Here is a 25,718-nt window from a genome sequence, read left to right on the forward strand (position 1 = left end):
CCATTGTAATGGGCATTAAATCTCTTAATCTCAAATCTTCCACAATCTGCCAGTAGACTATGGCTATCAGCTTTCCAACAGAAATCATGAAGCCACATTGATGATTCCCAACAGGGCATCAACCTTAGCTCCACTTTGAACCACATATGAAGAACGCTTGCAAACAAAAATGTCTCATTTTGTATTTTGGTGATAGTTAAGACTTGGTGTGGATCACTGGTAATTAAAATGTGCCTTACATAGGCTGAAAAATACTTGATTTCTATCACAATTCCCATCTGGGATTCTTTTGAACATCAAATCGCATTAAGAGGTCATTTCTCCATACCTTTGTTTCAAAGAAAGCAAGCAAAATCCATGTCCACTTTAAACCTTGTGGCACATGGACAAATGCAACCACACTATGAGTGACAGCACATTACACCTCTAAGCACCATCGAAGCCAAAACAAAATCAATCATTGCGCATCAGCTTAAAATGTAAAATGTATGTTGCTTGGCACATACACCCATTCTTTTTCTAGATTAACTTGTGCACCGTGTTATTTGCTAATTCTACATTTCTTTAATATGATTCCAAATTTAGCGAAATGAAGCCCAATCCAGAACACATTAAGCGGTCACGCTGCATGAGAAATGTCTAAAAATACAAAGTGCAGGATAAATCTACCAGCTAATTAACACAAAGGCTTTTTGTTCCAGAAATTCCAGCTAATTTAACAGGAAGACGGTCCAACTCGGAATCCATAAAACCCACTTGATATTTAAAAGTTCTTTGAAAAATGCTCATTATTAAAATGACTTGCAGAAGGTGCTTTAGGCAGTTAATCTGCATTTTTGCTGGTAATCAACATGACTTTGCTGGTTAACCAACTAGATCAGCAAAGCAGCACTAACCATCATGAACCAGCTTGGAACAGCATGGAAGTTCATGGTGGACTTTTTCAGCTTGGCCTCTTTGCCTGAATCCTAGATGGTGGGGCCAGCCGGCATACTAGTTCCCATAAGCCTTTTGGATGATCCCTTACCAAAAATATACAGTACTCAAGCACAGCACAAGACAAACCATCACCTCTAAACATCATGTTCAGCTTAATCCAACTTTAGCAACGACACATAAAGGGATAAGAAAAAGCATATGGGCAGCAATTTAAAATGGGTACTAAACCAAGACCTCAAATGCCCTTTCCTTGCTGGAGCTCTGTAATCTTTAAGCTATTGTTTCATTCTGCCACTTTCTCAAGCTGGGAACAAATCTGTCTTCAATCTATGGCCATGGAGATACACATTTTTAAAAATGGTCGAAGGAGTTTTGCAGTGTTCTCAACCACTCATAAGCATAAATATGTGATGTGAGGAAAACAGGAAACAGAATATCACAGAATTCATCATCCTAAAATGGGTTTAAGAGGATTATACAAGTATGTACAGGGAGGACACGAAAACTGAAGACTTTATGTGCCAAACAAGCTGAAATAAAACAAAGGAGTGGAGCAGCACAGCATATCCATGACTGTATATCTGTATTGGCCAATATTCAGTATTTTGTTTTTATCATTTATTCTTCCCTGATGTTATTAGTAGGACTGGGTATTAATAAAGATTCCTCAATTTAATAAGATTGAGCTCTCAATTCAGATCGGTTTTGATATGATTTGACTCCGATTCATTTGGGTAAAGTTTAGTTATAATATCCCATTTGTTTATATATGAAATACATTTTCAACTAAAACTGTAAGTTATACAGGGAACCTGTACATTCCTAAAATATTGTTTAAAAAAAAAAAAAGGGCCCAAGCAATGCAGCACAATTGCTATTTATTTAAAAGATATAATAATCAACTGAAGTAAGATTTAAAGTAAAACTAAAAGAACGATCTTGGGATTTTAAGAATAGTTATCGTTCTAAATGAAGATCAATTCAAGATCAATTTAGAAAATCAATGTTTTACCCAGCCCAAATTAATAAAGGAGAAGTGTATGTTTTTGGAATTTTTCACACTCAAATTTAAAAGCTCACCATTTACACACTTCACTAATTGACAAACATTGGTAAATTTCTTTCAGATTGTCTAGGATCACAGTTTTATTTTAAGAATGTGAAATGTCACAATAATTGCAGAAAGATTTTTTTTTCAGCTTTAATTTCTTTCATCACATTCCAAGTGGATCAGAAGTTTACATACACATTGTTATTATTTTAAATAGTTTTGGGCAGCCTTCCACAAGCTTTTCACAATAAGTTGCTGGAATTCTGACCCAATCCTTCAGACAGAACTGGTGTAAAGGAGTCAGGTTTGTAGACCTCCTTGCTCGCAAACGTGTTTATATTGCATACTATTGTTTTTTACAGATACATTGGTACATTCAGGCATTTGTAAATTGGATGAACCAGACTTGTGGAAGTCCACGATTGTTTTCTGAGGTCTTGGTAGATATCTTTTGATTTTCCCATGATGTCAAGCAAAGAAATAATAATAATAATAATAATAATAATAAATTGAATTTGTATAGCGCTTTTCTTGAACTCAAAGTCGCTTTACAGAGCAAGTGGAAGAAAAAAAAAATAAAAAATGATATTATTCAGGGACATATAGATTTGGGAGGGGCGGGGGGCTATGGATAGGCAGAGGTGAATAGATGGGTCTTGAGGCGGGACTGGAAGATGGTTAAAGACTCAGAGGTGCGGATCTTATGGGGAAGAGAGTTCCATAGCCTGGGAGCTGCCCTGGAAAAGGCTCTATCCCCAAAACTGCAGAGCTTGGACTTGTGAATGCAGAGGAGACCGGCTGAGGTGGACCTGAGGGACCGTGAGGGTTGGTAGGGGGAGAGGAGGTCAGTGAGGTATGAGGGTGCCAGGTGATGGATGGCTTTGTAGGTAAGTACCAGGATTTTGTATGTGATCCGGTGGGAAATGGGAAGCCAGTGTAATTGTTTTAGGACTGGAGTGATGTGGTGCCAGGATTTGGAGCGGGTGATGAGTCGGGCAGCTGCGTTCTGGACCAGTTGGAGTCTTTTTATGTAGTTTGAGCTGATACCAAAGAGTAGTGAGTTGCAGTAGTCCAGTCGTGAGAAGATGAAGGCGTGAATGACGTTACGGAGGTGAAAGAAAGAGGTTTTAATGACATGACGGATGTGAGTCTCCAGGGATAAGGTTGAATCAAAAATCACGCCGAGGTTGCGGGCCTGGAGAGATGGGGAGACAATGGTGTCGTCAATAGTGATAGTGGTGTTATTGGTTTTGCTGAGAGTGGATTTGGAGCCTATGAGGAGGAATTCTGTCTTATTGCTGTTGAGTTTGAGGAAGTTGTGTTGCATCCAAGTTTTAATAGCAGACAGACAGGAGTTGATGTGGGAGAGGGAAGGATTCTGAGGGGATTTGGTGCTGAGGTAGATCTGGGTGTCATCGGCATAACAGTGGAAATTCAGTTTGAAGTGGCGAAGTATCTGCCCAAGGGGGAGAATGTAAATGATGAAGAGCAGGGGGCCGAGTACGGAACCTTGTGGAACGCCTTGGGTGACTGTGACTGTTGCAGAGGTGAGGTTATGAAGAGAGATGAAGTGGGATCTGTCGGAAAGGTAGGAATGGAGCCAGCTGAGTGCAGTACCTTCGATGCCAAGGTCTTTGAGTCTGGTGAGCAGGATGTTATGGCTCACAGTATCGAAGGCTGCACTCAGATCGAGAAGAATAAGGATGTTAAGGGAACCGGTGTCAGCGGAGGTGAGGAGGTCATTGAGAACTTTGAGGAGAGCGGTTTCTGTGCTGTGTAGGGGGCGAAAACCAGATTGGAGAGGTTCAAATTGGTTATTGGCATGAAGATAGGTTTGTAATTGTGAGGCAACTATACGTTCCAGGGTTTTAGACAGAAAGGGGAGGGTGGATATTGGGTGGTAGTTGTTAAGGGAAGAGGGATCCAGCCCAGGTTTTTTGAGGATTGGGGTGACAGCGGCAATTTTAAAAGCAGAGGGGACAGTTCCAAGCGACAGTGAGGAATTGAAGAGGTTAGTGAGGTAGGGGCAAAGGACAGGGAGGCAGGACTTCATGAGTGGAGTAGGGAGCAGGTAGTCGGTTTGGAAGAGCTGATGAGTTTAGAGATTTCCAGAGTGGTGACCGATTGAAACTGGGAGAGGAGGCAATGTGGAGAAAGGGAAGGGAGGTCAGGAGGGATAAGGGGGAAAGAAGCACTGAGTTTGAAGGTAGGCCTTAATATACATGCACAGGTACACCCCCAATTGACTCCAATAGCCAATTAGCCAATTAGCCAATCAGAATCTAATAGGCTAATTAACTAATGTCTTGACATAATTTTCTGGAAATTTCTGACCAACTGGAATTGTGATATAGTCAAGTAAAAGTGAAACAATCTGTCTGTAAACAATTGTTGGGAAAATGACTTGTGCCATGCACAAAGTAGATGTCCTAAATTACTTGCCAAACCTGTAGTTTGCCAAAATGAAATCTATGGAGAGGTTAAAAATGAGTTTTAATGACTTCAACCTAAGTGTATGTAAACTTCTGACTTCAATTGTTCATGTTTACAATCTTATGATGAATGGAATAATTTATAAAAAATTTTGCAACCTAAATTTTTAAGCATGTAATTCTGGTTCTTTTCAAGCCATCTGCCTCCAAAAAGTCTTAATCTTAAGATTAAAGGCCACCATCATATTTGTTACCACCCAGAAATAATTATCATCTATCATATTCACCTAAATGGTATTGGTGCATCCATATTAATTAGCCCATTCAGTTTTTACAACATTAGTTAAATGTGCAATGAGTTTATTTCTTTTGACAGTGGCAGGCAAGCAGTTTTCTATTTAGGATACATTTCCTCGAAATAGTCGATGTGTGGAGGTTGCAGAATATCCAGAGCGGACAGCACCTGCGGAGAAACAAAGACAGAGCGCCAGAGGTCAGCTCTGACGCCACAGAACGTGGGCACTGACACCAGCTGTCACATGACATTTGTTTCCCAGACACCATCAGCCCAGGGAGAGCCTGTGAGAACCAGGCTCCTGCTAATAGCACCATGGGGACAGCACGTAGATAGCGAGTGTTAGGTAACACTAACTGATTTAAAAAAAAAAAAAGATGGGGGAATGGAGTTATGGGGGATGGAAGGAGGGGAGATGGGTTATTGAGCTCACATTGTCGTGCTTGAAGAAACAGAGCATCTTCAGCTCACGGAAAACTCTCTTGCAGGAGACAAGGTTTTGGAAGACGTTGGGCATCTTTTTAAGGGCCACTCGTTTGCCATCTCTGGGGTCCGTCACTGACCTGAGGAGAAAAATATGAGAGATCAGTGAAGAATAAAATATCGGGATGTCAATCCACACTTTTTGATCAATTAAATTCTGCATCTTTTTCAATTGTTTGGGGTTAGGGAATCATTTTTGTTTTCTCCCCAATTTGGAGTGCCCAATTCCCAATGCGCTCCAAGTCCTCATGGTGGCGTAGCGACTCGCCTCAACCCGGGTGACAGATCTCAGTTGCCTCTGCATCGGTTGTACGCGTTACCGCGGAGACCTTGCCTGAGTGGAGGCTTCACACTATTACCCACGGCATTCATGCACAACTCACATATTTCCTCATATTTTCAGGTTTTCTATAACAGTGGGAACCCAGTTAATTACATGACATTAATTAAATTAATTTCAAATAATCACATGTATCAATATTTGATGGGAAAAGCCCATTATTGTGGTACACAGGTAAAGCATTTATTAGATATTATGAAAAGTGGCTTTTAAAGTTAATATATTGTTTATTTGATTTTATTTCCATTTCATTGATTTCCTATGTCGATCGGTCCGAGGAACCGTTCACATGACACTTTCTTCCATTCCATCCGAGATATTTTTCAATTGCAGGTCTATATAAACGTGTCAGCTCTGTCATAACTGGTTATATGTAAGCTTTCTGCTTCCTGTTAACTGAGGCCACGTCCACACTAATACGTTTTCATTTGAAATGCATCTTTCACTATGTTTTCGCCTTCCATCCACACAGAGATGGCGTTTTTGACATCGAAAACGCTCTGACAAGTGGTTGAATTGTAAACGCCGTCTTCACAATGGAGGGTAGGCAGGGAAAACAGATATCTGAAAACTATGCCATACTTGTTGTCATGTGATGCAGTCATGTGATCCATTCAACACAAAACAATCAATATGGCAGCCCTTGTTGTAGCGGCATTGTTGTGCCTGCTATCCACTTTGATAGCTTTGTACAACCTTCACATTGCATTAATTCAAAGGTGACAGGAAGTTTACTCGGAATTGCTGTCCGGCATCAGAACACGAGGACAATTGAGTCTCAGACCGTACATGGAACGGCGATTTTTTGCATGTACAGTAAAGGGATTTAAGTATTTTCATAGGTTTCAGTGTGGATGAGAAACTTTTAGAAAATGCTTGAAAACGGCAGTGTGGACGGAGAATGTTTAGAAAACTTAAAATGCAGTTTTCAAATATATCCATATTAATGTGGACTTAGCCTGAATTTCCCTGTTGATAATACCATAGCTGTTGCTATGCTGACATAAATACTGTACTGTAGGTTGGTTAAATTATAAATCAAATAAACAAACACAAAGTCATTTTTTTTTTTTAAATCAGGGTTTGTTTTTTAATAGGCCTTAAAAAACAAATGCATAGTCAAATTGAAGTTGATAACTCACAGGTGCTACTCTATTGTTAATGCAGTTTGCTCGGTAGTTATTTAATAAAGATGTTTGAACTATACTTAATCTTGTAGCCCACGTTATTATTATGATACCTGCACCTGGAGGAGACTGAGAGGCCGCCACGGACAAAAATAAAGACCATTTTACAGGATGCGTTTCCCTTTACCGTGTTGCTTGTGAAAAGCAAAACATACAAGCTTTTCATATTCATCACACCGCATCATTATTAACTGATGAATCACGTTTGTTGTCTTACAACATTTGTCCAGTGTTTCCCACACTCCCATGAGGGCATGAAAGTGGTGCTGTAGTCTCTAAGGAGCCGCATGTCTATGTCAAGTCACATGAAGAGAATATTGGCTTATTGATCTGAGCATCCCTATTGAGAGCCCTAATTAAATCGTATTTTTTTTACCTTTGACAATAAAAAAAAATAAAAAAAAGAACAGTACAGAAGAGCAAGAAAGAGCTAAAAAGGCAATTGCTGAAGGGCCCTCAGTAATGGCCTTGAATATTGTCAGTTTGTGAACATCTTTTGTCATCACCCGGCTATGAGAAGCTCGATGTGACCTTCCTGAGAGATGCTAATTTGGTATAAGTGGCTTTCCTTTTTTCCCATGGCACTAACACATTCTACTGCAATATTAAACACATTACACAAATGTAGACATCTTTTCAATGCACGTCTGTACATCATTACACCTATTTTCCAGTATGTTTTTATGCATTGACAAAAATGAACCAGCATTCAAAATGACATTTTTGGAACCCTTTCTTGATTAGATATCAGTCATGATTCTGAAATACAGCTTGTGTGAGTTTGTTAAACACAAAATGCATAAGCAGTCTCAAACCAATAGACATAAAGACTTTAATATGACAATTCATGGCTTTTTCCAACACAAAATGCTTTAGCTGTTTTTGTCTCATAATAATTGTCTCAAATGCATTTCATAAACCTCTGTGAGCCCAATACACTTCATCTGAAACAGAATGGAACATTCAGAATGAAAAAACTAAATCACACTCAGGCAAATACACACACAACAGCTGCAGTCGTGAAATGACACAATACTGAAGCATCTGTAACATTTTCTGAGAAGATGCAATATCAACAGGCCTCAATAACGAAACATGAACCAAACAAGTTTGTGTAAGGTTGCTTGCACACTTGAGTCCACGTTGCATTATTGAAAAATGTAAATCAATTGATTCCAGCTATCATGAGCTACAATCACATTATCTTCTAATAAATAGTGTGGACGAATGGAATAACGCATTCTGTGTGAACTTCTCCTGGTGAGGCATCCATTGACCAATAGGAACATCAGAGAGCCTTCAAAAGGACATCTAATCTGCTGTATTCCTGCTTAATTTCCAAATGATACAGTTCTTTCTAAGCAATCAGAAGAGAGTTTAAGCATAATTACCGTCTGTCAGATCTTTTTCCCCTGGTTTTCCAGGACCGTGGGAACCCTCAAAGCAATTTCACAACATAATAACACAAGAGGTTTGCACGAGGTCTGCACTCTCAGTCCACAAGTTGTGAGTACAAGGGACTATTTGAGACGTCACTCATTTATCATTGGATTTAATTTAGGTGATCTGATGGGGAGGAAAGAGGTATGTTGTCAACATAGGCTATGCACCGAGGTAACATGCTTTAACCTCCTGAGACCCCCACATAACTGCTGTGTGCATTTTCCGAGTACCTTTTTGATTTGTAACTAGTAACACCTAATAAACAAGCAAAAAAATTAAAAATACAAAATAAAATAATAATAAATACATTTCTAGAGCAAATATTTTTCCTAAATAAATTATGTCCACATATATGACAGGGAGACTACGTTGTGAAATTTTAAATAACATTAAGCTTTAGTAAGTCAGATTTTTTTTTCATCAAATTGTTTATTATATGTCCAAGAGTATTGATTATTCTTGTTTTTGAGATGTTAGACATTACAGATTAATTCTGAATCTATGTACTGATTATCATTGTCCCATGTCTGCCAAACATGTTGAGTGGCCCAAACATCATCTGCAGCCTGAAACTAAACCTTTGTTCAGATTTTAGGAGTGAATGTACTTAGGCCAGGCATACACGTGCAGGTTCTGACACGGGAGGTTGTGAGCCCCTGTACACATTACGAGTCAGTTTATCTGAAAATCGCACAGGTGCAATTGAACATGACACGACTTTACTACCTGGTGAATTACGGAGCAACCACACCAATTTTCGTGCCATTTATCATTGTAAGACATAAAGCCAGAGGATGACATTGCTTTAATTCCTCATAGCTTGCGATTTAGAAATAAAAAAGAAGACTGGCATGGGGGCTGCATAAGCTGAAAACTCATCTACCGATTAAAAAATGGATACTTATTACAAATGCTGTCCAACATTTGACTGATTGAGATTTCAAAGGGAGGTTGTGTGATTTTATGACTGCATGCATCAATCATAACATCAGTGTGTTACTGCCAGATACTGCATGGTAATAAAGTGCACAAAATGTACAAGATTTCAAAGTACGGAAAATTCACATATAGTTTCTGTCGGTTAAATTTGGATTTAATTTAAGCGCAAACATGACATTTAGTGCAGAATTCGGAGTTATTTTAGTGGAGTAGGCTACCTGTATTATTCAGCTTTATATGTAGACTACGTCCTTGTTATCAGTGCCACTCCTTGCATGTTGATAGCAGACATTCTGAAGAAGATCTGTGAGGTCTTGTCCATGAAAATTCACTTTAAAGCCGCACACTGCAAAGTTTAAAAATTGTGTTTTAGCGCAGCGGTTGATTGACAGGTAGAACCTTTAACCAAGAATTCCTTTATTTTACTAGACACTCACTTGGAGTTAAAAAAAATTTCTAACACATATCCACGATCAGCGTATACAATTATAACAGATGATATATCTCCCTAAATGTAGCCCTAAAACTTAAACGAATGTAAGTATGACGAACAGGGCTGGACTTGTACTCAAGCATACCGGACATTTTACCAGCGCAGGTGGACTGGTCATCAGGAGAACTGAGGGGGCTGGTGTGTCGGGCCGCGATAAACTATAATGAGACGCTACGTTATGCAGAACGGACCCCAATACGCTGCCACGTTATGCAGAATGGACCTCAAAACGCTGCCACGTTATGCAGAATGGACCACAAAACGTTGTGACAGTGAACACAAACACCCCCCGCCCAACAACTTTTGGGCCAGTTGCCATGTAAAATCCTGGGCCGATTTCTCTTCCCAGTCCAGCCCTGGATAAAGATGGTTTTCTAGCACAAACCGTATGGCAAATGATTTCTTTGAAGAGCAGAGAACAGCATGGCATTTCTGTAGAATCTATGAAACAGTGATGTGGTCGTGAATAATATGGGGAAAACAGTTTTAACATGACCATTTTCTCCAAATATTTAAAAGCTTCATGAACACTCAGTTTACATTGATCGTGTGAGTTGTAATACCTTCTCTTGGATCTCATTCTCAAATCAGCCTGAACTTTTTAAACACTTGTAAAAATTATCAGGAGGTCATGAGCTGCTCATAAGCCACTCGGCTCCGCTCGTAATTCCTATCACACGATGCGAGCCGCGAGCGACCACCAGAGCACCCACAATTTCCACGAGACCTCTCCTGACTGGAAAGAATCGGTCGGGAGCTCGCACGACAGCTGAAAATCACATTGTGTACGCCTGCCTTTGGCTGCATAGAAAGCTTGCTCCCTATTTAGTGAATGACTTAACCACCAGTGCGCTGTCTATCTTCAATGGTCTCAGAACAGTTTGAAATGCACCTTATTTTCATCCTAACATCATGTGCTAGCCTGCCATTGGGAGCAACTTGGGGTTCCGTGTCTTGCCCAAGGACACTTCGGCATGTGGAGTCGTGTGGGCCAGGAATCGAACCACCAACCCTGCGATAAGTGGCCAACCCACTCTACCACCTGAGCCACAGCCGCCCCCGAAATGTGGTACGACCCTGTATGTGTTCCACATACACTGATCAGCCAGAACATTAAAACTTCCAGTGTCAGTCACCACCATTGTGTCCTTGAGCAAGGCACTTGACTCCAGGTTGCTCCAGGGGGATTGTCCCTGTAATAATTTATCGCTTTGGATAAAAGCATCTGCCAAATGCATAAATGTAAATGTAAATGTAAAACCATCTGCCTAATATTGTGTAGGTCCCGCTCGTGCCGCCAAAACAGCACCAACTCGCATCTCAGAATAGCATTCTGAGATGCTATTCTTCTCACCACAATTGTACAGAGCGGTTATCGGAGTTACCATAGACTTTGTCAGTTCGAAGAAGTCGGTGTCGACCTCTGATTTCTGTCCACAGAACTGCTGCACTTTGCACTGAACTTTGGCACCATTTGGAGTAAATTCTAGAGACTGTTGTACATGAAAATCCCAGGAGATCAGCAGTTACAGAAACAGTCAAACCAGCCCATCTGGCACCAACAATCATGCCATGGTCCAAATCATTCAGATCACATTTTCCCCATTCTGATGGATGGTGTGGATATTAACTGAAGCTCCTGGCCTGTATCTACATGATTTTATGCACTGCTGCCACACGATTGGCTGATTAGATAATTGCATGGATGGTTGTTGGTGCCAAATGGGCTGGTTTGAGTATTTTTGTAATGGCTGATCTCCTGGGATTTTCAAACACAGCCGTCTCTAGTATTTACTCCGAATGGTGCCAAAAACAAACAAACAAAAAAACATTGAGTGAGTGGCAGTTCTGTGTATGGAAATGCCTTGTTGATGAAAGATTTCAACAGAGAGAATGGCAAGACTGGTTTGAACAGACAAAGTCAGTAACTCTTTTAAAGCGCCATATCAAATGAAACTAGAGACTCTCCTCTTTACAACCAAACAGGCTTCAATACAAAACTTAGTGTTTTCTTACCAGAGGCACTTTTATTGGAGCTGCATCCATAGGAGCGCTTCAAGGAAATCAACGTCAAATGTTGTTGTGTCACGTGACTCGGTGCAGCAGAAGTTTAAGCCTTTAAATGACAGTCTAGAGTCTAGTGAACAGAATTCAGTACGTTTTTATTCATTTACATTATGCGTTGCGTATAGCAAAGTCAAAAGTCCACGCATGTGGACACGGGGTCGCATGAGGTTAAACATAAACTCACACTGGTAAAGAGAAAAGTCTGTAAATAGGGACCTCTTATGTCACAAGACTCAAGAATGTACTGGATATGTTTTTTCTTTTGTCGTTTATATGGGAAAAAAGTACACCAAGCAAGGCTAAAAAGGAATGGAGTGGCAGTTGAAATATTTTAGAGATTAAAAAATGAATGAGGTGTTTATTCAGGGTATGAGGAAAACATTGATCGGCAAAAAGAATGATTAATGGAGGGGAATATCTCATGGGCCTGCACCATGTCACACACAAACACTCACTACACACAGTCTGGTCACAGCATGTGATTCACAAGCTGGATTAGACAACAGCACGAGGAAGCAGAGAGAGAGAGAGAGAGAGAGAGAGAGAGACATAGACGTTTATTTTACAAAAAAACAAATCGCAAAATATCGTCTCTCCACAGTATCAAAACAAGAGCCAAAGCAAGAAATTAAGACAAGTTTCTTGGGTGAAAAATATAAACCTGGAAAGATATTTAAACCTGGAAATAAACAAAGTTTTAAGCTTTAGAATAAATGCTAAAACATGAAAAGAAGAGCACAATGATGAGGCCAGTTATGATCTAAATATTGTGCATACATGCTGCACAATGTTAAGCCACACTCAAATTATCAAGGTCTCTTGGTTGTTAATCAAGACTGGTATGATTTCAGTCAGACTAAAAATGTTTAACTAAAAATTTAAAATTATTGTTTTAGTTCAACTGAATTAAACTTTAAAAGTGCATGTAAATGTAGATGATTAAAGCAAAAACGGCACCAATTTGGACCAAATACTAAGAAAATCTGTAATAATTGTACATTTTTCAGATCTGAAAAAATTGCTGATAATTTGTAATGTTTTTTTGTTTTTTTTATTATTAAATTCTCATTAGAATGCTAAACATGAGCACTTTGAAGTAGAACTTGATAAAAAAAAAATTATGTTCAACATATCAATACAAATACCTGTAAATAGTACAAATGATGCATGTAAACATCAAACATGTAACTAATATTAAATATGCAAATATATATATTAAATTTCAGGACATCATATTTATTAATAGAATACATGGATTTGTACATAAAAAAAAGCTCAAATGTGACCAATATGATGACAATGTAATGATAAAATATAATTTATAAAATGTATATTTGAGTAATATTCTTGGTTAGAAGGTCCCTTGTTTAATTAATATTATAACTGATATACAACCATATTAAATTGAAATCAATACCCAGCCTTACTTTCAAAAATGATCTCATATTTGTAGTGGTTTCTCCTCAAATTGCGTAGTGATCTTTGATCATGTGTCACTTAAGGTGTGGTTATGAGTGTATCAGATGACCCCTCCCCCTTTTCAATATGGGGCACCAGTTAAGAATACAATCTTAACAATTTAAGAACACTCCAAAAGAGCGGTTCGATTATTTAGAATTAATGTAAACTAGAGGGAGTTGGTCAGCTGATTTAACTGAAGGACTTGTGAGAGTCTGGGCAACTAGACTGGGTTAACTGATGTTCACCTCATACTTTTGTACCCCACTGTATATTTTTCTAAATAATAAATATACGTACACTCACTGAGAACTTTATTAGGAACATCTCTACACCTACTTATGCAATAGATTATCTAATCAGCCAATCGTGTGGCATCAGTGCAATGCATACAATTATGCAGATAAGAGTCAGGAGTTAATGTTCACATCAACTGATCTCAGCGATTTTGATCATGGCATGATTGTTGGTGCCAGACGGGCTGGTTTGAGTATTTCTGTAACTGCTGATCTCCTGGGATTTTCACGCACAAAAGTATCTAGAGTTGGTGCCATCCAGTGAGTGGCAGTTCTGCAGACTGAAACACCTTGTTGATGAGAGATGTCAGAGTAGAATGGCCAGACTGGTTCGAGCTCTGGTAACTCAGATAACCACTCTGTAAAATTATAGTGAGCAGAATAGCATCTCAGAATGCACAACACATCAGACTTTGAGGCAGATGGGCTACAACAGCAAAAGACAATGTCTCAAACTTTATTAGGACCATAGTGTTCCTAATAAAGTGCTCAGTGAGTGTACATAAAAACACACAGAATCAAAACATAAGAGACAAATGGAACTGATTTGCACAGAAAGTCTCTTTCTAATCTTATTTTGACTGACCAACTGGAGTGAAGTGCATGAGGGGGAGCCATGCAATTTAACTGTGTCAGCAGCCCTGCTGCAAACCCTAGGTGCCAAAGTTTAACGGAGCAACTGGAGTGAAGTGCATGAGGGGGAGCCATGCAATTTAACCATGTCAGCAGCCCTGCTGATAAACCTAGGTGCCAAAGAAAATGCCAACACACAGCCACGTGAGCCTGACTTACCTCTGGACCAAAGCTCCCAGAGCACGCACGCACGCACGCACGCACGCACGCACGCCACGCACGCACGCACATTAGAGATAGCAGAGCAAATCCACTAACATAAAAATATCTCTCTCAATCTCTCTCTTTATCTCATTCACTCGTTCCACCCTCAGAACTAATCATTGGCTATTCAAAGATGAAAAGATTTTCTCAAATGAAAAAAAGATTATCCAGATTAATTTAAACATGTTTTTTTCCCTTTTGAAAAGCACATGAACATGTCCTCAGAAAATATTCCCCTTATAAACATCCTGTTTGACTGTAAAAAATATGATAGTTAAAAACACAGTTCCGTTGAGAGCAAAGGGCAATATTGATCATAGATCTATCTAGAAGATGAACTACATAATCTGCAGCAGGATCCATGATATTCCAGAGTAATTCAGGAGATACATTTTCTTAATTGTGATGCAAATTAACAAATTAGTGTGATGTTGGTGTCACTTTTTTACAAATTGAAATTTTACTGAATTAGCTATAGTCCGATTAATTGGCTAGACTACATATTCATCTGATATTTGGCCATTTCTTTTTAGATTAGACAGATGTTCTCTTGGCTGATTAACAGTGTGTTAGTTGCCCTTTCTAGTTCCAAAATCTACCAACAGCCTTGTCAATGGATAATAAATAAATAATCAAATATCAAAATTTGACATCATAAAATGTTATGTCAGTCTCTGCTTTTGGAAAAACCTAGTTAACCATTAAGGATGCTTTCACACTTGGTTCGATTGCTTGGACCTAACCAGAGGTTGTTTCCTCCCCCATCCCCCTGTTCACATAATATTATTTAGGTCCAAACCATGGTCTGATTACATCATTAACGTTCAAGCGGCAGCTGTTTACCACTGTAACTAGGCAACAACTCAAGACGACATCAGCTTCATTGTGTTATTGAAGTAATCCATCTCTTTGGATTTACCACAAAAACTTTACATACACAAAACGACAATTATGTTTGTCTGCCATGGATGCATTGAATGTGCAATGATATGAAGAATATTAGCGTTTGTCTCCCCCGAGCCAGTGGATGCATTGCAAGAGAGAAGAATGTGAGCTGCACTCTGAAGGTGATTTATTTGGACAAAAGCTGGTATGAGAATTTAATTAAACCATAATAATTGCGATCAGGAGCTTTTTACGCCTTATACGAGAATTATACGTCATCAATAAGGGTTCACTTCAATGATTTGGTATAATTGCATTCATATTAGCAGCGTACCGCACCGAATTTCTCATGAACCGTACTCCACACCACATTTTCAAGTGGATTCGGGTACGCAGGTGTGCACTAGAGTTCGGAAAACAGCATTCACATAACCCAAACGTACCGAACATTGACGTCATTCAAACTTGGGTGCACATCAAAAGTGATCGTGTGAAAGCACCCTTAATCAAATCACACTATTCAGGTGATGTCTCAGTCATGCTCAGCTTCTCCCATGGGTCAATGGAGTTACCTTCGTAACAAACACTTTCTCTACATTAACAAATAGATCTTCGAACTTTGCCAATTCTTTCCTACCTCAACTTTAAACACATTGCCTTTCTCGTCAAAATCAGCCACCGTTTTGTCAACTCAAGGTCTCGACCTGATCGCAGCACTTAATCTGTGTGCATCACTTTATTCTAAGACCATTCACTGAAGAAGTGCAATATAAAGTTGCACAAACTAGTTCGTTTCAAGCTTGTCCTCTCCACAGAACAGACTCCAGGTGGCAACTGTCTTTTAAAATGTTCATTGACAACATAATGATATGCTATCTCATTGTACTGTATAATTATACAATTATTCTGTTACAAACCTTGTCTAGGAAATATGGAAGAACTTCTTGGGAGCAAAGCCAAACTCAAGGTGAATGCAGTAGTCACTTAAAGAAAACAACAATGAACAAAAAAGGTACATTTTCAAAAACCCCTTCTGATTAGGATGTTTTCAAGTTCACCTCATCCCAATCAGACAGGTTTCCTACAGGGCAATTAAAAAGTTAATGTTCTTGTTTACAAAATCAGTGTTTCCCCTTGGATTTTATTCAGTAGCGTTGCTGTTGTTCACACGGCGGTGGACAAATAGCTTAATACGACCTTAGAATCATTATACATGAGTTATTTATGTTCCCCTTGTCATGTGTGTGTTTACTGGGAGCTTTTGACACTAGAAGGGATCTGGAAGCACAGATAGGTGTAGTATAACTGTCAAATAATGAAATACCTCTACATAGGAAATTACAAATAGAAATAGATCAAATAAATCAAGGGTGATTCTATGATTTCAGACTTAGGGGGGCCCAGCCTCCAATGACACTATAAGATGTGCACATTTAATGTGTAATGTGTTCATCTTGACTGAGTAGATCATGTCAGGAATACTACAAGAACCGAATCCTCTTTGCTTTGCAGAGCCTTGCTGCTTGGAGATATTTTTCTTGTCTCAAATGCTATTGATTTTGCTAGGCTAACCAATGCAGATCTGTATCAATGACAGATTACCCTGTTTTGTATCAATATAGTACCAGTTAGAGGAAACAACAATGTGCTGATGAAACTCTGCCCCAAAGCAGGGTAAGGGAAGCCATGTTGTAAGTAGATTGCTTAAACAGCTCAGGCCAATTCCCGAAGCATGTCTCATGATTAAAAGCCTCTCGTGATCAAGAGTTTTACTTTTGGCTGGGCATTTGTAACTGCGGAAATGTGCAAAACCTATAGCAATCACCCTGTAATCTGAGGCTAGCAGTTTTACCTCAGCCGTTAATAATTTAACATCGACCATATTCACATGGTACCGAGGGACAATGGAGTGTTTGAAGAAACCTTTATTTTTAGAAACTCAATAAGATTTCAAGGTGCGGGCAAGTTTACTAACAAAGGGTTGCTTTTTCAACTCCTAGTTTAAAGCGGGGTTTAAAAAAAAAAGAAATTGTCCTTTAAGCACTTCAGTGAAGAAACATGTCTGTTTGTTTACACTGTTGCTAAAGTAATTCCGGTCTCAAAGTGTTTGGTAAATTGCACAGCGCTTTGTAAAAGAACAAAAGCCCACAGTGCACACTGCAAACTGTCCAAAAGTCTATATGGCGACTACAGATTGTTTAGCGTTGTTCACAAAATCTGAGCTCTTCAAAAAAATAGTCTTCTATGTTCTGTGCACTTCAGAATTCTAAATAACATATATTAAAGAGGTCATCCTGTAAAAAGAACACATTTAATGGGCAATTTAACGAAAATCACAACAACACAGTACTTAAGCCGTGATTTAAAAAAATGTACATAGGCCAAAGTCAGTCATTGATCTTCAACATTTCCTCAGAAAGGTCATATATTTATTTGTACAAACTCAACACTGCTGAACAAGGTCTCACCCAATCCTGCTGAAAAGACCAGCATGGATGGAGGACAGTGGTGGCTCAGCGGTTAAGGCTCTGGGTTACTGATCAGAAGGTCAGTGGTTCAAGCCCCAACACCACCAAGACAACACTGTTGGGCCCTTGAGCAAGGCCCTTGAACCTATCTGCTCTAGGGGTGCTGTATCATGGCTGACCCTGCACTCTGACCCCAGCTTAGCTGGGATATGTGAAAAATAAATAATTTCACCATGTATATGCAGAAATGTATGTATAATGTGTGACAATTGATCAATTTATTATTTCTTTATATTTCCATGCTGGTTCCGGCTGGTTTGTGTTGTTTGGTACTGGTCTAGCTGGTGGACCAACAGAGCCATGCTTTTCATTAACAAAATAATTGTCAACCACATGGTCTCTTTGGCGAAGCTGGCTGATCAAGGAAGTCTTGCCAAGCTATTGAAGAAGCCTGGAGGCATCCAAAACCTATACTGGTGACCAGAACTTCAACAGGGAAAGCAAATCTCTACAAGCAGGCTGGGACACAACATGTGTAGAGGCATTTAACAATTTACTGCTTATTTATTGAAATAAATACTTAATGGGCTCTTAAATAGAGGATGAATGTTAAAGGTGCTATTAGTGTTTGTTATTTTAGTTGTTTTTTGTTTTTATGAAAATTATGGAAAATGTCCCTATTACCCGAATCACACTAATAAATCACGAATAACTCACGAATTTACTATATCAGTAAATTCTGTGTCCTGAAACTTCAGAATACTTGAGCCAATCAAAAGATTGAGACACTTTCTGGCTAACTTTGCGTCAATCATTCTGCGTTTTCCCAGGACAGCTTATATATATTGTTAGCAGAAAGCTGAGAGAGGTAGCTGAAGACAATTCACATTTAACATGTATTCAACTTCATGTGCAGTTATCAGTTTGCCGTAGAACACAATGAGAATTGACGCTTGACGAGTGCAGTTTTCTTACCTGTGTCAACGTATTTCCTATTGAAACAGGAAGTTTTGTCAGAACATATATTGTAGAACATATATAGTTTAGAGTTTGACCGATTGTTTTTTACTGATAACTAAGGTTGTGGGAAAGGCCGATAACCGATTCCTTGGCTGGTAGTTTTTAAAATGGATTTATAGATTGTCAAACTGCTTTCTTATTCTTTCTTTACTATTGTGGGCAATAGGGCTGCAACTAACGATTAATCTAACGATTATTAGAACGATTATTCGACTATTCACTGATTATTGCAAAGATTAATCATTAGCTCTTAACTGATTATTCAGCCCGTGCCCCGACTTAAAAGGCTGGCTAAAACATGCTTACCAACAATAGAGGAAAACACATCAAGTTTATTCTTTTGTTTTCCATTTAAAATTGTCTAAAAAAACTAAATATTTACTTGAGAAGCAACATATGAGATATTTAGACTTGCTTTAAGAGGATGTATCTTAAATATAAGTGTATTTTTCACTTGGTTATACTTCTGCGAGTGCAGTAAATACAAAATATACTTATACTCTAGATCTATTCTCTAAAAGCAAGTCTAAATATCTCATATGCTGCTGCTCAGGTGAATGCATTTTTTTAAAGGATTTTTAGATATTTTAAAATATTTGCATTTTTAATATTATATTCAACATTCTCAGATAATATTTTTTTCTTCTGCAGTATAGCTGCTAAAGAAAATGTACATTGTTTTAGATATTTATATTGAAAATGTATTTTGTCGCAGTGTATAATGGGGAGAAAACTACCCTCTCTCACTTTTCTGTTCACTTCAATCCATATTTAACTCACAAAAAAAAAACCCCTCTTATTAATAAAGCTGCATATTGCCAATTTTCTTCATGATAAGAAATGCACAGTGACATATATTATGATTCATAAAGTCGTGAGCCATCGCGTTATAATCTAGCTGCATTAAGCGTGTGCACTCGAGGGATGAGTGTCCCCGCAACAGAGTGTGCATCAGCCAGGTGCAGTTTCAATCAAGTTTAGATCGGGACATTCGCGCAACTCATAGAAGAGGCGCTGACCGCACAGAGAAATGCCAGTTTTGGAGTTTGAAGTTATTTACATGATCTGCTGCCGTATTATTTGAACTTTAATAAAGCTATAATGCAATAAATATAATTGTATTTAAGATGTAATGCCAGGGTGTTTCCTTTAAAGAGCTCCGGCTCTGCTTCCCTTGTACTTTGCAATCTACATAAGATCACCCTGATTGAGGCGAGTCACTAAGCCACCACGAGGACTTAGAGTGCATTGGGAATTCCTAATTGGGGAGAAAAAGGGGAGAAAAATCAAAAATATATATTATTTTAAATAACCAGAATTTCTTTTTTGTATGCATTTCACTCTGGAGCGCATATGTCCCATTACATTCAAGAACACTTCCTGCTTCGGCTACTAGGGGTAGTGCTTTGAATCAAGCACAGACTCAGTTTAGCTCAAGAAACGTACTTTATCCGAATTATCTGTTAGAGCAGTCTGCTCTGGTCACTAGTCAGTTGCAGGTGGTATTAGGGACATTCTCATACTAGAGACTGTAAAAAATAGGGATGCACCGACATGGAATTTCTGGGCCGATTCCGATAACTTTTAATTCGGAACACATCATTGCCGATACTGATAATTTGACTTTTGCCGTAAACTGGAGATGCTAGCAAATTAATTAAAAACACAGCAATGATTGCCCCTAAGTAACATACATCTATGTTTTTGTCGGACTTTCTCTTATTATTTCAAGAAAAAAAAAATGGCATAATGTAACTTTCTGCAGATGATAATGAATAAAAAAAATACACAGATGTTGAAAATCCTCACAAAGTGACATGACTTGATAACTTTAAAGCTTTAAACACCATCTATCCACCATTCACAAATGCCATATATGCAAGTGCTCGCTCAAGCGTGAAACTGCCTGGCAAGGTGAAAAGGCACAAGCACTCAGAGATTCTTTGCCACAAGCAAATAAACCACCACAAATTATCTGTGAAAATATTGGCAGTAATTCCACTAACTGCGCAATAATAATACATTTTCCCAGATAAGGTATCGGTACAGTGAACCCCTAGTAAAAATTTTAAATGCAAAAATCTGCTAAAAAGGAGTACACCATCACATAGATGGACCAAAAGTCACAAAAATCAGATTTTGGTTTGATGGGGTCTTTATGAGAATGTGGCTGTTGCATTCAGAGCCATGAGAGGATACAGTGATTGTAGGGTTTTTGGCAGTGCCACACATCGCTCTATCCACAGCCACTTTGATTTTCCTAATTAATCTACAGAGCCCGGCCTCTTTTCCAGCTTTCCGCATGCAATCTTTCCACTCCACCTCAAATAACATGCTGCGTTTGATGTACACTTCCTGTCAGAGCGGTGAAGAGAGGAGCTGAGGGCCCGAGTGAAAGCCAGCACGTCAGTCACTGTTTGTGTCAGAGTTGTTCCATGCACTGACTGTATAACACTCTGGTCCCCTGGATGTGGGGTGTCTGAAATTTGTGTTTGAATTATACTAGCAAGGATTAGCATATGCCTGCATAATAAATAAAAAAATGCATCAGATCGTTTCAGACGATCAGACGTCCCCGCACACTTCATGTGACACACTTCCACCAGCATTTAGAACGAGGAGCTAATGTGAAACTTCACCTTTCTGACAGTCAACAACAAAACAGCTTTTGGCTTCAAAAAGGAAGGTAAAGCCGATCACAAAACTTTCTTTTAGAGCATATAAAGACACATACTGTGGAATTCACACATGAGAATTTCAATATGGTACTAAATAACAACTTAGTGCTCCAATGTATATTTTTATAGTCAAATAATTACTGAATATCATTGGCTAGGGCCTATTAAAATGTGTTTTCAATATCAAGAATTAAGGTTACAATTTAGATTAATTATCAGTCAAACTTTAGGACACAATTGAAACACCTAATGAAGAACTTTTTGATCTAAAGGCTTATGCTAAAATTATTGAAATTAGTTTTATAGATTAAATTATTATTTTAATACAATTGTATTATTTGGACATTAATTAATAAATAAATACATTTACAAGCTTATGTTTAACTGCTTAACTGTCATTTGTTTACGAAACCTATTTATTTATTTATAAAATAGATGAGTTAGCCAGAGAGTAGGAGTGCAGAGTACTTTAAGAAGCTAACATATAAGAGAAGTAACAATTTGTTTAACATTGTTTTGGTTACACAGTTTGACTGATAGTGTATTTATAATAGAAAGTGTATATTTAAGATGTATATATTTAGCTGTAACTGGTCACCATCTTTTTCACTAAGTTATTCCCCCTTTGATTCACCCTTTAGCTTTTTAACAATAGTCCTGCGGTATATAACAAACCAATTTTGTACAAGTTATCCATATAGTCTCTCAATCAATGTGAGGTCATAAAAACCTATAAAACAACAACAGAAAAGTTGAAAAAATATTAAGTAAAACTGATTGAAATTGCTCCCCAATTACCCATAATCTATGCCCTTACATAATGCCAGCCTTTCAAATGTCATTATGACATCAGAGGACCCGCATACAGATATGTGATAAGAAGCGGTCTAGATCGCACACACATCTGTGCATCTGTCCTACAATCCTCAGCTATTTAAACAGGGGTTTTAGAATGCTGCTAGTGGCGATGTCCAATCGTTTGCGAGCTGGCAGTAGATTTAGGTAATTTAACTAATTATTTGGGAGATTAAAACTGTTAGAGAGACATAACGATTCTAGCATGCCCAATAAAATAGAGCAGGGAAGGAGGGAAGGAAGGATGCAAGGAAGTAAGACAGAAAGCAAGAAATACATTTTGTGGGAAAAATTGTGGTCATATTACTGACTCAGTTTATTAAATCTAATGTGGCCATAAATCAGATTTAGGAGGTAATTTTGGGGACAGCTACAGAATATTAAAAAGAAGCGAGAGGCGACATCAAAGCCGAAATGAGGAGACAGGGTTATTGTCTAGTCTTACTCCTCATTTATACTCGCACAATATTTCGAAACAAACTCTAATCAAATTTGCTACAAGAGACAAAATCGTGTGCTGTAACAGGCTTTAAGTTTAATTAATTCCTAAAATTTAAATAACTGTGCAAATCATACAGAATTTTACATAAACACTGTAATTAAAAAATTCTGAAAATGTTTTGGCCTTTTTTTAAACCACTTTTATTGATTGAGATTGATTGAGAAAGAAGGCAAAAAATAAATGGAGACCATGTTTAAAAAAAAAAAAAATAGGTTTTAGCTGGTTTAAGCTGAGGCTGGTATTGGGTCATGTCGCTGGCTGGATTCAAGCATATCTCTCCAACATGAACACCACATAAACATGCACACCATGAAGCACATGAGGTAACAAACATGCGACAGCTTTGACTCCAAATTTTAAACAAGGAACAATTCCAAAAAACTTCACATGTAGAGAGCTCTTCACTGCTCTAGCTTCTGCTAGCCTCTGCATTCCTGCTCTGTTAGAGGATAGAAGCCACAAGAATAAAACATTATTGGGACAACAAGAAGTGCCCGTCCTTTGATCTCCATCTTCATTCATCTTTGCTCCTTAGGTGGTGTTTAAAGGGCTCGGTCAGACGGTTTATAAATGTAAAGATTGCACACAACCAAGAAATGATATTAGAGCTGTAAAAAAATTTCCCTCCTCTGCTGCTAAAATGAAAAATGAAGGAACAGAATGAAAGGGATAAAAAAAAGAGAAAGATGGAGAACAAAAGAGAGAGAAAGAAGCCCAATATATTTTTTTTATCCATAAGTGATAAAAGTGACTGGATCCCTCTTGACAAAATGCAGAAGAAATCACTCCCTTTGAATTAAAATGTATCATATTGTTCCAAACCTATGTGCTGTTTTTTTGTATTTTTTGGACCTTGACTGCTGTATGAGAGGCCATTGTATGCCAAGAACTGCCAGGTAAAATAACAGTATACAGATTTAGAACAAAATGAGCATTAGTAAATAACAATTTTTTTTTAGGGTGATCTATCCCTTTAAGGGAAAGAGTGAAATGGTTAGGAAGAGGCTATACACATGGACATCTAGCTGTACATGGTTACAGATATCTGCATGTGGGTGCAGACATTACAATGATACTGTATATTCTCCCTCTGAGCCATTATTACCTACAGCTCAGAGGAGCTATTACTGGGAAATCATTCTCACAGAAATACAGAAATATAGTTTAATTGCTTGTCATTGTTCCTGTAGGTTATCGTCAGAATATGATTCAATATACATGTATTGTGTATGTGTGTGTGTTAAAAATTGGCTTCCACTGTGTTGTTGCCTGCTAAATTACTTTTTTATTTAATCAACATATGGTGTTTCCAGGTATATTTTTTAGACCTGAGACCGTAAATAGTATAAAGAGTGAAGAATACAAAAATGTCCCATTTTTAATATAACACCGTCATTTTACCCCAGACAGAGGAAGATAGAACTTTGCAAATATGCTTCTTAAAACACTCTCAAAGGAATTATGTAGCACTGAAGTGAACAGTATGTTCAAATGGTGATTCCTTTCATTTACTGCAACCATGAAATTTCAACTGACATAAAGGAGTGGAATTTCTAATATAAGTGCATACTGTAGCAGTGTCAGAAATGACCTTTCATATTAAGGAGTAATCTTTGCCCTCTGTAACTGACTTTAGGGGCATTTTACACCTTTTTGAGGTAAAATAAATATACATCTTATAATGTATAACACTTTCTCAACTGATGTCCTTCATTCAAATATTAGATTCCGCATTGTGTCATGCATACTTGGACAGACAAATTAAGACTGTAGCCAGGGCTGGATGATAAAATTATATTGGTATTTAATTATAATTTTTTTTCCGATATTTAGCCTAGATGTTCTACATAGAAGATCGGATCAGGTGCGTGTCGCTAAAATGGAAGCCATCTGCAAAGTTAAATTAGTATTAGCTGGCTAGTGGCTACATAGCCCAGCTGTCATTTAAACCAGTAGTGAGGCTAGGAAGCCGGTAGCTAGCACCCAGCTATCCGGATAATATAATATAATTGTGTACCGATCAAAACAGCATTGAAAATGCAATGAAGCTTCTGACTAAACACAACAGCAACTCCGACATCAACACCATTGCTGTTTATTTATGCACAATTTATAATGCTGTCACGTTCCCTACATTTTTTAAACAAGCAAGAAAGTGTTTCTTCTTCTTGTGATATTAATTACCGCCCCCTACTGAGCTGGAGTTTGGAGCATCACAAAAAGTCTTTCAGTGGAGTCAAATGTCTGCTGAAGATGATGAAATTGGCAGGAATTCATCGAAAAGAGGTCACACGCATTATGTAGGATTAAATCCTTAACGGAGTATAATTCTTGAAATACTTCTGCGAAACTTTGTTTACATTTATTCTTGAGGTCTAACAAACATGTGGAATGCATTTCCTTCCCGATTAATGGTATGACATGTAAATCATGATAAATATTGATATCTAACAATATGAAAATACATAGTGATATTTTTGGCCATATTCGCCTAGCCCTAACTGTAGCTTGACTATTCAAAAACCTGCCGTAGCTTGATTATAACTTTGCATGTAAACATACGGAGTGAGCCATCCATTTATGTCAAATACTTAAATTTAATCGATTAATAAAGGTTTTAAGTTTGTTATATATGGTCTACTATCACCATATATTTTGTAACGTTTTGGAGTTGTTGAGTATTTTCTTTGCATTCTGTGTTTTCAGACTTCATTTTAGTATTTTTTTTCCCCATCAAAATCTACCTCAACAAATTTAATCAAACACACCTCTGAGACAGCAAATACAGATTTGACAGCTACAGGTTACAACGGTGTATGTAAAGGAAATAAACCCAAAATTAGGAGGCACCAAACCCATAATTAAATAGTAATGAAAAATCTGGGCATTTTTCCCATGATCTCTAGTTAATTTCTGACACTGTACTGCAGTAACATTTAATGCTAAAGGCAAAACTTTTCAACTGAAAATATCTCACAAAGTTTCCTTCTTTGGTTCGACCAATTCAAATTTTCCTCAATTTGGGATTTCAATAACAAATAGATTTGATA

General features: G+C 38.0%; 1 protein-coding gene across 1 annotated transcript in view; it reads right to left on the bottom strand.

Annotated features, from left to right (window-relative positions):
* Nucleotides 1–25,718, bottom strand: part of LOC127629944 (serine/threonine-protein kinase NLK-like) — an 85,217-nt gene that overhangs the window by 35,004 nt on the left and 24,495 nt on the right. The window contains exons 2-3 of the mRNA XM_052107266.1: nucleotides 5,151–5,280; nucleotides 4,830–4,885 (exon numbers count right to left, since the gene is read on the bottom strand). Coding sequence (XP_051963226.1) covers nucleotides 4,830–4,885; nucleotides 5,151–5,280 — 186 coding nt within the window. The remainder of the gene's footprint in view (nucleotides 1–4,829; nucleotides 4,886–5,150; nucleotides 5,281–25,718) is intronic.

This window comes from Xyrauchen texanus, chromosome 36 (genome assembly GCF_025860055.1).
Source record: "Xyrauchen texanus isolate HMW12.3.18 chromosome 36, RBS_HiC_50CHRs, whole genome shotgun sequence".
NCBI classification, from domain to species: Eukaryota; Metazoa; Chordata; class Actinopteri; order Cypriniformes; family Catostomidae; genus Xyrauchen; species Xyrauchen texanus.